Source organism: Schistocerca americana, chromosome 4 (assembly GCF_021461395.2).
Source record: "Schistocerca americana isolate TAMUIC-IGC-003095 chromosome 4, iqSchAmer2.1, whole genome shotgun sequence".
NCBI lineage: Eukaryota > Metazoa > Arthropoda > Insecta > Orthoptera > Acrididae > Schistocerca > Schistocerca americana.
Window position 1 is genome coordinate 383539520 of NC_060122.1, and position 15065 is coordinate 383554584.

The window sequence follows — 15065 nt, forward strand, 5'->3', positions numbered from 1 at the left end:
AGTAGAGGAAACGAGTGAGAGGGAAGATTCCTGTGATAGGGAGAGGCGGTATGAATAGACGCCAGTAGTTCCAGTGGTGAGAGACTGAGTGTCGCGATCTGATACACGAGATAGGTGGCCACGGCTAGAAAATGCTTGAACATTGCGCCACAAGTAGCGGAACGCCGCGCGGAGTAGCCGCTCGGTCTGAGACTCCCTGTCACGGATTTCGCGGCCCCTCCCTCCGGAGGTTCGAATCCTCCCTCGGGCATGGGTGTTTGTGTTGTTCTTAGCATAAGTTAGATTAAGTGTGTAAGTCTAGGGACGGATGACCTCAGCAGTTTGGTCCCTTAGGAATTCTCTCACACAGACACCTAGTAGTGTAAAACGTTGTGCCATCAGTTAAGTGTTGTGTACGTTGTATAGTAGCATGTCGATGGAAGGCAATGGAAACCTCGTAATTCCATTTAGTTGAATTTTGCAGGAGAAGGAAAAACGGTTTCTTAAAAATAGTGGTTCAGATAACGTGCATCTGCAAAGGATGAACATTAATAAAACAGCAGGAACGAGGTCCTGTCCCGAAATGTAATAAAAAAAGGTCTCATGAACATGAGCCCGGAAATGCATCGTTGCCACGGCAGATGGCGCTGACGAATGACAGTACCTCTGACTATGTACCGTCTGTTCCGTGTGTGTTGCAGGTGGTAGGGGTAGTAGCGGTTGTCTTGCAGGGTATACATAATCGTACTTTGGCTTACGCTATGTTGGTGGGCCACTTGCCTGGAGCTTGGGGTTCGACTCAACATCCTGTAGAGCCCAGTCCTCCAAATCTGGTGTACACACAGTCCGCTACCTCTTTGCACGTTCGTCCGCCTGAATAGACTCAAGATCACACAAACGCCCAAAGAGGGCTTGAAATGTTGTAAGAGGTTTTTGCTGTCTGTGAGTGTACATGTTTGTGTGTAGCCGTGCTGCCTCTCGACCGTTTCCATTTGCTCGGCCATACATAAACACCATCTCGGCTTGCTCCTGAAATTAACACCGGGCCATTCTACTCCTTACAGTATGCTGCGTCAATTACACAGCCGGCAACACTCCAGAAATACACAGTACGTCGTCAGAGGGACTGTCATTCGTCAGCGCCTTCTACCGTGACGATGATGCATTTCCAAATACATTTTCATAGGATCTTTTTTCTTCCTTTTCCAATCAGGAATCCGTCCCTGCAGTTGTGGGCTTTATTAATGTTCACCTTGCATAGCAGAAGCCTAGTTGATAGATTAGAGAAATCCAAGCATTTTCAAATCTCTTTTATGATGGAGTTACTGGTGACTGTAATCACGAGGTTTTCACAGACGAGGTGTTCATTACCAACTTATTGTAATGTAATTTCGAATACTTTAATAAATAATAATAATAGTAATTTAACATATAACAAAAGCATTTGACACGCTGCCAGACCGCATACTGTACGAACATACGGATAAGCTCCCAGGCAAGTGAGTGGCTCAAAGACTTCTTAAATAACAGAGCCTAGTCCATTCTTCTCGACGCCAACTGTTCATCAGATGGTTCAAATGGCTCTAAGCACTATGGGACTTAACATCTGAGGTCATCAGTCCCCTAGACTTAGATCTACTTAAACCTAACTAACCTAAGGGCATCACACACATCCATGCCCGAGGCAGGATTCGAATCTGCCACCGTAGCAGCAGCGCGGTTCCGGACTGAAGCGCTTAGAGCCGCTCGGCCACAGCGGCCGGCTGTTCAGAGACAAGGACCTGTGATAGGCAAGTGTGATAGGACCGCTATTACTCATTATGTAAGTAAATAATTTTACGGACAGGGGCAGCACGAGTCTGCGGCTGTTTCTGGATTATACGGTGTCGTACGAGAAGATGCTGTCGTTGAATGAGTGTAGGAGAATAGAAGTTGATTTACACAAAATTTCATATTGACGTGATGAGTGACAGCTAGCTCTAAATGTGGAAAAGTGTACATTAATGCAGATGAATGGGAAAAATAATCACGTAATGTTTGAAGACAGCATTAGTACTAGTAGTGTGCTGCTCGACACAGCTACGTTGATTAAATATCTGGGTGTAAAATTGCAAAACTATATCAAATGGAACGAACATTCTACTGGTGAAGGCGAATGGTTTATTGGAAGTAGTTTAGGACTTTTTGGTTCAAATGTACAGCAGACATCGTATACAGGGTATTACAAAAAGGAACGGCCAAACTTTCAGGAAACATTCCTCACACACAAACAAAGAAAATATGTTATGTGGACATGTGTCCGGAAACGCTTACTTTCCATGTTAGAGCTCATTTTATTACTTCTCTTCAAATCACATTAATCATGGAATGGAAACACATAGCAACAGAACGTACCAGCGTGACTTTAAACACTTTGTTACAGAAAATGTTCAAAATGTCCTCCGTTAGCGAGGATACATGCATCCACCCTCCGTCGCATGGAATCCCTGATGCGCTGATGCAGCCCTGGAGAATGGCGTTTTGTATCACAGCCGTCCACAATACGAGCACGAAGAGGCTCTACATTTGGTACCGGGGTTGCGTAGACAAGAGCTTTCAAATGCCCCCATAAATGAAAGTCAAAAGGGTTGAGGTCAGGGAGAGCGTGGAGGCCATGGAATTGGTCCGCCTCTACCAATCCATCGGTCACCGAATCTGTTGTTGAGAAGCATACGAACACTTCGACTGAAATGTGCAGGAGCTCCAGCGTGAGCCTCATCTTGTGTCGTACTTGTAAAGGCACATGTTCTAGCAGCACAGGTAGAGTATCCCGTATGAACTCATGATAACGTGCTCCATTGAGCGTAGGTGGAAGAAACTAAAATGAGCTCTAACATGGAAATTAAGCGTTTCCGGACACATGTCCACATAACATCTTTTCTTTATTTGTGGGTGAGGAATGTTTCCTGAAGGTTTGGCAGTACCTTTTTGTAACACCCTGTATAACACTAGGGCGACCAATTCTTAAGTACTGCTCGGGCGTCTGAGAACCTCACCAGGTCGTATTAACGGAAGATATCGAAGTACTTCAGAGACAAGGTCCTAGATTTTTTATCAGTATGTTCACTTAATAGTTAGATATTATGGAGATTATTTGGGAACTGAAATGGGAATGTCTGGATCCAAGGCGACTTTCATTTCGAGGAACTCTACTGACAAAATTTAGAGTACCGCTATTTGAAGCTGACTGCACAGCGATTCTAGTGCCAACGTAAATTTTTCGGAAGCATCAAGAAGATAACAGAAATTAGGACTTGCATGAAGCCACGTAACAATGGTTTTATCTCACTCTGTTTGCGATTGGAACAGAAACGGAGCCGGCCGTTGTCGCCGAGCCGTTCTAGGCGCTTCAGTCTGGAACCACGCGACCGCTACGGTCGCAGGTTCGAATCCTGCCTCGGGCATGGATGTGTGTGAAGTCCTTAGGTTAGTTAGGTTTATGTAGTTCTAAGTTCTAGGGGACTGATGACCTCAGATGTTAAGTCCCATGGTGCTCAGAGCCATACGGTGGTTTGCGGAGTATGTATGTAGATGTAGTTATGGAAATGACCTTTCTGGGCCCGCAGAAATCGTATGACAATGTTCCTAGAATATAATTATGAGAAATAATGAAAATGACCTATGCGAGAGAAAAATGGATTAACCTGGTTAAAAAGTTACACAAGAACACAAAAATAATGACGAATATAGGAAACAAGAGCACCTGAAATATTTTCGTTGATAAAGGTCTAAAACAAGGTTGCGGATTGTCATCTGTTCTGTTTAATACACTACTGGCCATTAAAATTGCTACATCACGAATATAACGCGCTACAGACGCGAAATTTAACCGACAGGAAGAAGATGCTGTGATATACAAATGATTAGCTTTTCAGAGCAGTCACACAAGGTTGGCGCCGGTGGCGACACCTACAACGTACTGACATGAGGAAAGTTTCCATCCGATTTCTCAAACACAAACAGCAGTTGACCGGCGTTGCCTGGTGAAGCGTTGTTGTGATGCCTCGTGTAAGGAGGAAAAAATGCATACCATCAAGTTTCCGATCGCAATTGCGGTTTATCGTATCGCGACATTGCTGCTCGCGTTGGTCGATATCCAATGACTGTTAGCAGAATATGGAATCAGTGGGTTCAGGAGCGTAATACGGAACGCCGTGCTGGATCCCAACGGCCTCGTATCACTAGCAGTCGAAATGACAGGCATCTTATCCGCATGGCTGTAACGGGAAGTGCAGCCACGTCTCGATCCCTGGGTCAACAGATGGAGACGTTTGCAAGACAACAACCATCTGCACGAACAGTTCGACGACGTTTGCAGCAGTATGCACTATCAGAACGGAGACCATGGCTGCGGTTGCCCTTGACGCTGCATCACAGACAGGAGCGATTGCGATGGTGTGCTCAACGACGAACCTGGGTGCACGAATGGCAAACGTCATTTTTTTCGGATGAATCCAGGTTCTGTTTACAGCATCATGATGGTCTCATCCGTGTTTGGTGACATCGCGCTGAACGCACATTGAAAGCGTGTATTTGTCATCGCCACCATACTGGCGTATTACCTGGCATGATGGTGTGGGGTACCATTGGTTACACGTCTCGATCACCTCTTGTTCGCAAAGACGGCACTTTGAACAGTGGACGTTACATTTCAGATGTGTTATACTCGTGGCTCTACCCTTCATCCAATCCCTGTGAAACCCTACATTTTAGCAGGATAATGCCCGACCGCATGTTGCAGGTCCTGTACGGGCCTTTCTAGATGCAGAAAATGTTCGACTGCTGCCCAAGCCAGCACATTCTCCAGATCTCTCACCAATTGAAAACATCTGGTCAATGGTGGCCGAGCAAGTGGCTCGTCACAATACGCCAGTCACTACTCTTGATGAGCTGTGATATCGTGTTGAAGCTACATGGGCAGCTGTACCTGTACACGCCGTCCGAACTCTGTTTGACTCAATGCCCATGCGCCTCAAGGTTGTTATTACGGTCAGAGGTGGTTGTTGTGGGTACTGATTTCTCAGGATCTATGCACCGAAATTGCGTGATAATGTAATCACATGTCAGTTTTAGTATAATATATTTGTCCAATGAATACCTGTTTATCATCTGCATTTCTTCTTGGTGTAGCAATTTTAATGGCCAGTAGTGTATTTTTCTGGAATAGTCATTGAATGGCTGCTGCAGGAAGTGTTCAGGTATGGGAATCAGATTGGTGACGACGCTCTTCATTTTTTTTCTGGGGATGGCCAGGCAACATATTCTCAAGATTAAGATGATTATGGAATACATGCTGAGAAATGTTAAAGAAGAGCATAGCAAATGGGATTTGGGAATAAATCTGGACAAGGCGGATTCTATGTGTAAGGGACAGGATTTGGTAAAAATTGACGCAGAGAGAGGGTAAATAATATTCTGTAGAAGCGAAAGAGAGCTTTGAACAGGATAATATGAAATAATAATATTCGGCAAGACAATAATAAAATGATATTTAACAGTGTGGTGGAGAATATGGTTCTAAAAGGAGCTGATATGTGGTCTCATACAAGAAAAAATAGCGTGAAAATTAGAACAGAGCAAATGGACTGTGGGAGAAAATTTCTGCAGTTAACCAGGTAAGATAGGTTACGAAACGGGAAATATGCATGCTAATGCAGATAACGTATTCCATAACAAAAACTTCGGAGAACAGATCGCTTGAGAGGTACGGGTAAGTGTGGAGTACCATATACTAGATGTAGTTTAACATGCCTACTAAAACATATGAATGTAAAATAAGTAGAATGCCTGGTTAGATGTAAGAGAGGGCCTGATGGCCCTAATCTTGCCAGGTTAAATAAATCAATAAATAAAATAAATAAATAAAATATGTGACCAAGGAAGGTTTTAAATTGGCAGTCGCTCGGAAGAAGACGGAGAAGATCCCCAGCATTAAGATGGGAAAAATACACACAGGAAGCAATGGAAACAGGAATCTAAGATCTTATGATAGGAATGAAAGATGCCTTTGGAAGAAAACGGCTAACTGCTAGCGGGGGAGAAAAATATTACGTTAGTATCAAGTAATAGGAAGATATGTTCATCTACAAAGAATTGTGGCTATTCAATTGTTCGGTGAGTCGCGCAGTAACTAGACTACTAATTATAATTACAATATTAAAATCTTTAATCTAAAATGGGTATAATCAGATACATTACTTACGGATTCCGTAAGGAGTTGCGTTGGTACGAAACAGAAAGAACCACACACTGGCCGCGGGCTATTTACAGTAGAGAATACAAACGGTCCATATTTGTTAAGTGAAGATCATATCCCGCTATGCGCAGGAAAACTCGAAGACATGCGAAGGTAGGCAACTATGAGAAATCCACATTCGAAGCAATGTAATACATTTATCTTTCTTTTCAGTTTCATTACTTATTTTCGTTGTATACTGTTTCTAATTTATTAAGATTTTTAAACACACTTGCTGTGGTTTTATAGTATAAATTATTATCATTGTCACAATTAATAATTAAAACTGTTGAACAGAGAATTTTCAGTGTATTGTACGACCTGCTGTAGACCTACATAGTGGAGTGGAATGTAGGAACTGACAGTTATAAAGTATATTTATGACGAAAGCAAAATTCATATTGGATGTCTTTCACATTGTTTTAAAAAACATAAAACATAAAAGACTACTGTATTTTCACCTTCAAGAGATAAGATATTTTTACAAAGTTATTGATTCAAATTTTTTCACGAATTTAAATTATTATTTATGTGTAGTGTAGGATTCTTCTTTGTCCCGGTGCTGTAAAATCTCAATCATTTTTCAGTTTTAGATTCTTGGGCTCTTCTTGTCGAAGGACACATGTAGCAAAAACGCTGATGTGAAAAAACCTTCTAACTACCTTCTTAATACCGTGTTGGTCCACCTTTCATAAATAATATAGGTGCAACTCTGTTTGGCATGGATTCGACATGTTCTTGATATGTTTCTGAAGGTATGAGTCAACAGACGCCTAAGCACAGATCTCGCAATTCTCGTAAATTACGGGCTTTTGGTTTGTGGACGCGGAGATGCCGCCTGGCAGCATCACATATGTTTTCCATGGGTGCAGATCAGGCTGATTTCGTGGCCATGCACCTCAAACCACTGTTCTCCGATTCTGCCCTTGTGACGGGGCCAGTTATCCAGTGACTTTTCAGTTCACTACCCGGCGTGGTAAGTGGCAACACCTGCTGGTCACTGTAGTTGGAAATCTAGTCATCTGTGGATTTCCCATTGCCTACCGTACAAGTAGTGTATGTGTAAAGGAGATAGCAGACAAGCTGCTAGTGCAAGCACTTACACACTGCAGCTCGTGCATTTGGGGTCCCCAGCAAACAGCCATGACAACTGACATCGAATGAACTAGCAGATCAATTTTTTGCGTAGATATCTACTGCAACTGCCGTTATAATCAATTATTATTCGTTCAACCGTCTTTAGCTTACTACAATGAAAGTCTATTTCCAGCAGACGCGATATTGCTTATATTTATAAAGCATCTTCTGTGATCATTCTGGGAATATGGGTACTAGTATGTCTCTCCATTTTGGTATCTATAGACGAAAAACAGTATTTCCTTGCAAAATTGGAGTGCAATTTATTCACAGCGTTTTTTACATCTTCTTTACATATTTTGCAAACCACAGCATTTTCATTCATTGTTATAGGTGAGTTTCGCGAGAACAATGTCTCCTTTGTTCCAAAGATTCGTAGTTATCTCTTTAATAATTCGATGTGTGCTGCACAGGCCATATGAAATTGTAAAGCTCATGAATCTTCGGAACGAAGGTAACATTGTTTCGCCAAGCCCAAGCCCTGTTAGTTAAAGCTGAAGAACGAGAATGATGCCAGAGCCCACAAGGTTTTTTTTACGATGATGAACATGTAAGTGAAACTGGAAAGAAAACATCTGATATTCGTACGAAGAGCCCACGCTATCTTCCGTAAAACGGGCTGTGATATATACACGTAGAGGAGAAGGGAAAGTAAACCATTTGTTTTCAGCCTCTTTCTTTTGTTTATTTCCTTCAGAAAGCGAAATTTAGCTTCATGCTTCAGAATCAGTCATCACTATTCGCAAGATACGAATACGTGAGTGAAACACCATTCCACGGAAAGATGACTGACCCGATCTCAGTATTTTAGAGTATACGAGGGGAAGGCCCGTAACGATCACAACGTTTGGGTACCATTTAATAAAGTACCCTTAGTCAGGTTCGTAATAGATGATTCGTTTTGTAAACTAATAACATCAATACAGTGCAGTCCTTGCACCTTTCAACAAAATACTTTTTGGACAAATTTGAAATCAATGTTCACTCAGCTGACAAAAATGTATTCTGAGTATTGCGCCTCGTCATGATGTAAAAAATTATACAGTGACCTTCTTCTCTGTCTGTTCACCAGTTTCCACCTAAAGCTGAAAAACCCATTCGAGAAAAGCGTGGACATTCTTCACCTAATGTTTTCAGTGATGGTACTTTAGCGAATAATATAAATGAGTCCGTAAATATGAGATCATAGGCTATGGTCAACTTTTTACGTTTTACAGGTCTAGGGGAGCAGTGCACGGAAAGCGATGATTGCTTCGACAACTACGCGACTCACACCTTGACGTGTGCGAGTGGAGTCTGCACATGCGCCGACGGTGCCTACGACCGCTATGGCTCTTGCAGGCTGAAAGCAAGGGGTAAGTCAGTGTGCAGTTAATTTCATTTATTACCTCCTCATTTTCTCCATTCCTGATGTAATATTTGGATCACAAGATGAGCAGGTATATACAGCATTCCAGGTGTAATTCTTTCTCTGAAATTTTGCTTGCAAATTAGCTGTTCGATAGCCACGTGTACCTAAATTACGTAAAACGAATTGTTAAGATTTGTTTAGCGATTACGTAGATCTTCCGGGCGTAGAAAATATTGATGCTCTTGAAGGGCATGCCGCCGTATTTCATCGTCCTGACGACATGATATTTCGACGGTGCAACTGGCCGCCGTCTTCAGATGAGATTGCAGGTGCATAGTGACGCCGGATCTGAGGTAACATGAGGCACGGCGGCTCCTTTATACCCTAGAATAGGTCTCTGGGCGTGCGCGAGAAGTGGGACGGCTGCCTTCTTCGAAGCAAAAGCGATTAATCTCAAATTAAGGTGGTTATTTCTTGTATCTAATAAAATAGGATTCCACAGATTGCCTAAAGGAAAACCTTCATCTCTGTCAATAATCTCATCGGACAGTCGTATTTCGATGGGTTCCTAAAGTACACAGTGCCAGTAACGGGAAGGCGGAGCAGTAATTTGCGTCTCTTTTATTGCTATATTATGCTCTTCATTAAGGCAACGTTCAGTGACGGCTCATTTTTCACACTGGAGCAAGCGAGAGTGACGTTGATGTTGCACACATCGGTCATGAATCGTACGAATAGTCTATCCAATATAAGCCTTTCCGCAATGACAGGGAATTCTATATACTCCAGACTTCCCCAATCCCAAATCATCCTCAACAGACACTTATAATATCGTATTTTCCGATGACTCTTGAAATGTTCTGAGAAATTATCTCCGCAATGGGTAAAAAAGCAACTGATTCATAAGTGTCCATTGTTGATTCACGTCGTGGTTCAAATTGGAAAGCACGAACAATTTGATGATCACTGCATACATTTTACCAAAAAACAATCTTAAGATATTCCAGCTCCTGCGTCAGATTATCAGAATCCGAAATAGCATAAGCTCTCTTGACGTTCGTCCGATCGTCAGCAGTTTTGGCGCTCCTACTTGTAATTGGGCCAGATATTCTGTTTCTGTTCTTAGCCTTCATGTTCAGAAATGAGAACATCATGTATCTAATCGACCGATTTTATTCACCGCTTGCCGGCTGCGGTGGTCTCGCGATTCTAGGCGCTCAGTCCGGAACCGCGCGACTGCTACGGTCGCAGGTTCGAATCCTGCCTCGGGCATGGATGTGTGTGATGTCCTTAGGTTAGTTACGTTTAAGTAGTTCTAAGTTCTAGGGGACTGATGACCACAGATGTTTAGTCCCATAGTTCTCAGAGCCATTTGAACCATTTATTCACCGCTTGAAGTCTCTCTGTCTTGGAACATCTAACCTAGTTAGTTTTGATGTTGTTTCACTATTTACTCAGGCACCTTTGGAAGAGTCTATGTTGCTAACTGGGCAGATTTAGATGATACTGAGCTGTGTCGCCACGTATTGGCAATGACATATTTTTTATACAATGATACCTTTTTTGAAAAACTGACGGTGTCGCTATAGAGAATCCTCCTTCCCCTATTGTCACCAATCTTCTCACGGAAGATTTTGAAGATATCGCAGCCAAAACCTCTTCTGTCAAACTCACATGTTGTTCTTTTTTTTTTTTTTTTTTTTTCTTTGAGATACAACGATAATATTCTTAGCGTTTGGCCACATGGAATGGAAGATTTTCATCAGTTTTTAGGTAATTTTCACTACCTTCACCCACGCATGGAAATTGAAAGAGAAGGCGAATTAGTAGTTATGGATGTTTTATTACGCAAAACTGAAATTAGGACTTCGGGTCACGGTGTATGCCGTGAACCTATGCATACAGATCGCTACCTCCCTGCTACAAGTTTTCATCCATCCCGTCAACGCATGGGAATTTTAAGTACACAGGCCAAGAGAGCTTACGCTATACCGGATTTCGATAATTTGACGCAGGAACTGGATTATCTTAAGGTTGTTTTCAGGCAGAGTGGGTATACTGATCATCAAACTGTTCGTGCTTTCCAATTTGGACCACCATGTGGACCAATAATGGACACTTGTAAATCTGTTACTTTTTTTCTCTTTGCGGGAAGTACTTCTCAGAAAATTTCAACAATCCCCAGAAAATACGATATTAAAAGTGTCCGTTCGCCTTTTGCCAAAACTAGAGCTTTTTGGATCTGTTAAGGATGATTTGAGGTTGAGGAAGCCTGGTCATATAAAATTCTCTGTCACTGTGGAAAGGCTTATATTGGACAGACTACGAGGGGGACACAAAAAAGGACACATAAAAGATAAAATAACATTGCCGTTGGCGGAGCTTGTGTAGTATGCATTTCTGCCGCTAGGCGCGTATAGTGCGACTCATTGCCAGTTCAGTGCCGAGTGTGTTGTCGACCTGGCTTGTTCTGTGCATCTGCAGTAATTGTTTTTGCTAACACTGTTTCGTTCTTGTTTAGTTTTTTATTATGGCAAGTTTAAGAAAACAACTTGCAGCATTGTAATTTTGTTTTCTACTTGGGAAAATGCTGCTGAAACTGTTCTAATGTTGAAAACAGCTTACCATGATGACGCTATGGGAAAAACGCAAGTGCATCAGTGGTTTGCTCGATTTAAAAAAGGCGACATCGATTCATGGCATTCCTCGTTCTGGACGTCCATCAACTGCCCGAATCGATTAAAATATTGAAAAAATTCGAAAGCTTGTGCTCACAGACCATCGACAGACAACTGATCAACCGTCAGAGATTAGTGGGTTATCTTGGAACTCGGTTCAGCGAATTTTAACCAAAGATTTTGGCAGACAGGAGACTGGTTCTTCTACCACGACAGCGCAGCTGCACACACAGCCATCTCTGTTACACAGTTTTTGGCTAAAAATGGCATGGTTCCGCTGCCATATGCACTTTCCTCGCCTGACCTGGCTCCGTGCGACTTTTTCTTATTTCTACACATGAAAAGGAGCATGAAAGGACACCGATTTGACGACATTGAAGAGGTCGAGAAAAAAAAGGGGGAGGATCTGTCAACCATTTCTAAAGATGACAACAAAAAATGTTTCGAACAGTGGAAGCACCGCTGGGACAAGTGTATTCGTTGTAATGGAGAGTATTTTGAAGGGAATAAGGCTGTTTTGTAACAATTTGAAAATATTTGGCTCTTAAAAAGTTCTTCCGATTATTTTTTGGGTACTCCTCGTATTCGTAGAGCGCATGACCGATGAGTGGAACATCAACGTCACACACGCTTGCTCCAGCCTGAAAAATCTGCCGTTTCTGAACATTGTCTCAATGATGTTCATAATACGCGGTTTAAGGAGACGCAAATTATTTCCCCGGCTTCCCATTACTGGAATTTTTTATTTAGGGAATATATCTAAATCGATTACATCATTCATAGAGATGACGATTTCCGTAGAAGCAAAATGTGTAATCCTGTTTTCTGAGATACGAAACAATAACGGTCTGTCTTTCGGCCGGATCCATCTTAATTTGAGATTTATCGCTTTTGATAGTTTCTACCGCAGGCGGCTCTGCAATTCTTCGCGTCACAGAGTGAAGGCCTTGCGTTTTTCGCGCACCCGCGGCGGCCTGTTACCAGGGTATAAAGGGGCCGCCGTATCTCCTGTTACCTCAGTTCCGGCGTGATCGTGTTCTTGCAGTCTAACAGTCTCACGTGAAGATGGCAGCCGGTTAGAGACCGTCGAGATATCGCGTAGACAGTTGGAGGAAATCGGGCTGCATATCCATGAAGAGCGTCAAGGTTGGCCTTGCTTTTAACACTGAAATACCAACGAAAGTAAATGTTAGTTTGTTGACAAAAGGCGTAATTAGGTAACAGACAGTTACTCATGGATGTCAGCAGCCGCTATCCAAAGCAAAATAGTTAGCGAGTGTAGGAAGGAATTCTGAATCAGAGAAGTTCAGACGCCGGAAATCATTTTTCAACTCATGGAAGAAAGTCAACATTTTGGTCACTCTCTGAGTAGAAACAAAATAGTAATCTGTGACATCGATGATGGTTATTATGTTCAACAGTTAAATCTCTTGTAATCTGTCAAGAAACCAGAACTTGAGTTATTGCTTGTCCAAAACTTGGACTATAAATGTCGTGAAGTTTTAGAAGTCACATGTAACTATTGAGAACGACATGCGATCGAATATTTTTCCGGCGCATTTCTAACGTAGATAATTCTATAGGGTCCGCCCGGTTCACGTAAGTTGTCCACGCTTCTACACTGCCGTCTTCGGGTGGCTCCTGATGACGTCAGAGCACCAGATCAGTCGTGTCCGATCACGATGCAAAAGTATCAGACAAGTGCTAGTTGGATTTGCATTCTGGCGGTACCGTACAAACTTAATTGTGTATTGACATGTTTTGATGACCGTATTTGCGAGTATCAAAACTAACATAAATGGCCATATCATTTGACTGCGGAAGGTTAACTTTTTAACACCGGGAAGGGATCGTCTGATGTATATGGTGGACGAGAGGTGTAGCAGTCATTAATTGAGATGTACTAGTTCCAGTAACATCTGTTTGTTTATTAACATGAACTAAACTACACTAATGGCAATTAAAATTGCTAACACCAAGAAGAAATGCAGATAATAAACGGGTACTCATTGCGGAAATATATTATACTAGAACTGACATGTGATTACATTTTCACGCAATTTCGGTGCATAGATCCTGAGAAATCAGTACCCAGAACAACCATCTCTGGCCGTAATAACGGCCTTGATACGCCTGGGCATTGAGGCAAACAGAGCTTGGATGGCGTGTACAGGTACAGCTGCCCATGGAGCTTCAACACGATACCACAGTTCAACAAGAGTAGTGACTGGCGTATTGTGAAGAGCCAGTTGCTCGGCCACCATTGCCAGACGTTTTCAGTTGGTGAGAGATCTGGAGAATGTGCTGGCCAGGGCATCAGTCGAACATTTTCTGTATCCAGAAAGGCCCTAACACGACTTGGAACATGCGATCGTGAATTATCCTGCTGAAATGTAGGGTTTCGCAGGGATCGAATGAAGGGTAGAGCCACGGGTCGTAACACATCTGAAATGCAACGTCCACTGTTCAAAGTGCCGTCAATGCGAACAAGAGGTGACCGAGACGTGTAACCAATGGCACCCCACGCCGGGTGTTACGTCAGTGATGACGAATACACGCTTCCAATGTGCGTTCACCGCGATGTCGCCAAACACGGATGCGACCATCATGATGCTGTAAACAGAACCTGGGTTCATACGATAAAATGACTTTTTGCCATTCGTGAATGACTAACGACAGGTTCCATGAGTCTAGGAGGTGGCGGACCGCCAACTGATGAGCAACGAGGCGCCGTAACCACACAGTCCCACAAGGTTGTGAGTCGAAGGCAGCCAGCACCCAAAAAAGTTCTTTAGGAAGCGGAAGTCCAGCGTCATGCGGAGCTCACAACGAGGGCAAAAACGGCACTGTCAGGCAAGCAGCAGCTAAGGCTGGCGTCGTGTAGGTAGTGGCTCATCGTGGTGGCTGATGGTCGGTGGAGCTCGTAGTGTACCTGACTCTCGAGGAGCAGCCGCTCGACCTGATTATGCGTTCATCGAAGACTAAAGGCCTCGTCTCAGGTGGACACGTACGGTGCGGACGAAAATGCGAGTAGGTACCCGCGACTGCAGCGGTGTTGATTGCGATCTGCACGCTCCGCACCGGCGCAACTTGCGCCCCCAGACGTCGTGGCGGCTGCAGCATGCTCGCCGGTGAACAGATGGCTACTCTTCTGTTGACAAACAACCTTCGAGGTGAAGAGGGGCCGCACCTGGCTCGCGAAGCATATACGTAATTGTGTTGGCGGTGCAGAGCCTGCTTACACCACAGCGTCGAACTTGGTGCCTGACCAGTTTCAACTTGACTGTACCCATTCCTGAGAAAAAGGCCTTAAAAGATGGAAGGACAGGCAGACACGTACGGACAAAATAAAGTTGTCTCAAAAGCGTTCCGTTTTTCCCTAAATACTAATTACTCTAAAACCAAGATACTTAGACAATCTTTCTCTTTCGGGGATTGCGTGTTTAAAGGCGCCATCGAATTTGGAGTACAAGACCCCAGTCAACAACGATAGCGGACTATAACAGAGTCATGCAGTGAGCCAAGAGAAAGCAAAGCCGAGCGTCGCAATTCCTCCCTTTCCCCCCACCCCCTCCCGCCACTCAACTACACCCCATCCCGAAACCCAACGCGGCAACGGCGTGCCTAGCTATACGAACAGAGTGAT

At 43.4% G+C, this 15065-nt stretch overlaps 1 protein-coding gene across 1 annotated transcript in view; it reads left to right on the forward strand.

The window, feature by feature from the left end:
- The window catches only part of LOC124613923 (multiple epidermal growth factor-like domains protein 10), a 145372-nt gene that overhangs the window by 33981 nt on the left and 96326 nt on the right, over window positions 1-15065 (forward strand). Inside the window, exon 4 of the mRNA XM_047142676.1 lies at window positions 8608-8745. Within this exon, the coding sequence (XP_046998632.1) occupies window positions 8608-8745 (138 nt within the window). The remainder of the gene's footprint in view (window positions 1-8607; window positions 8746-15065) is intronic.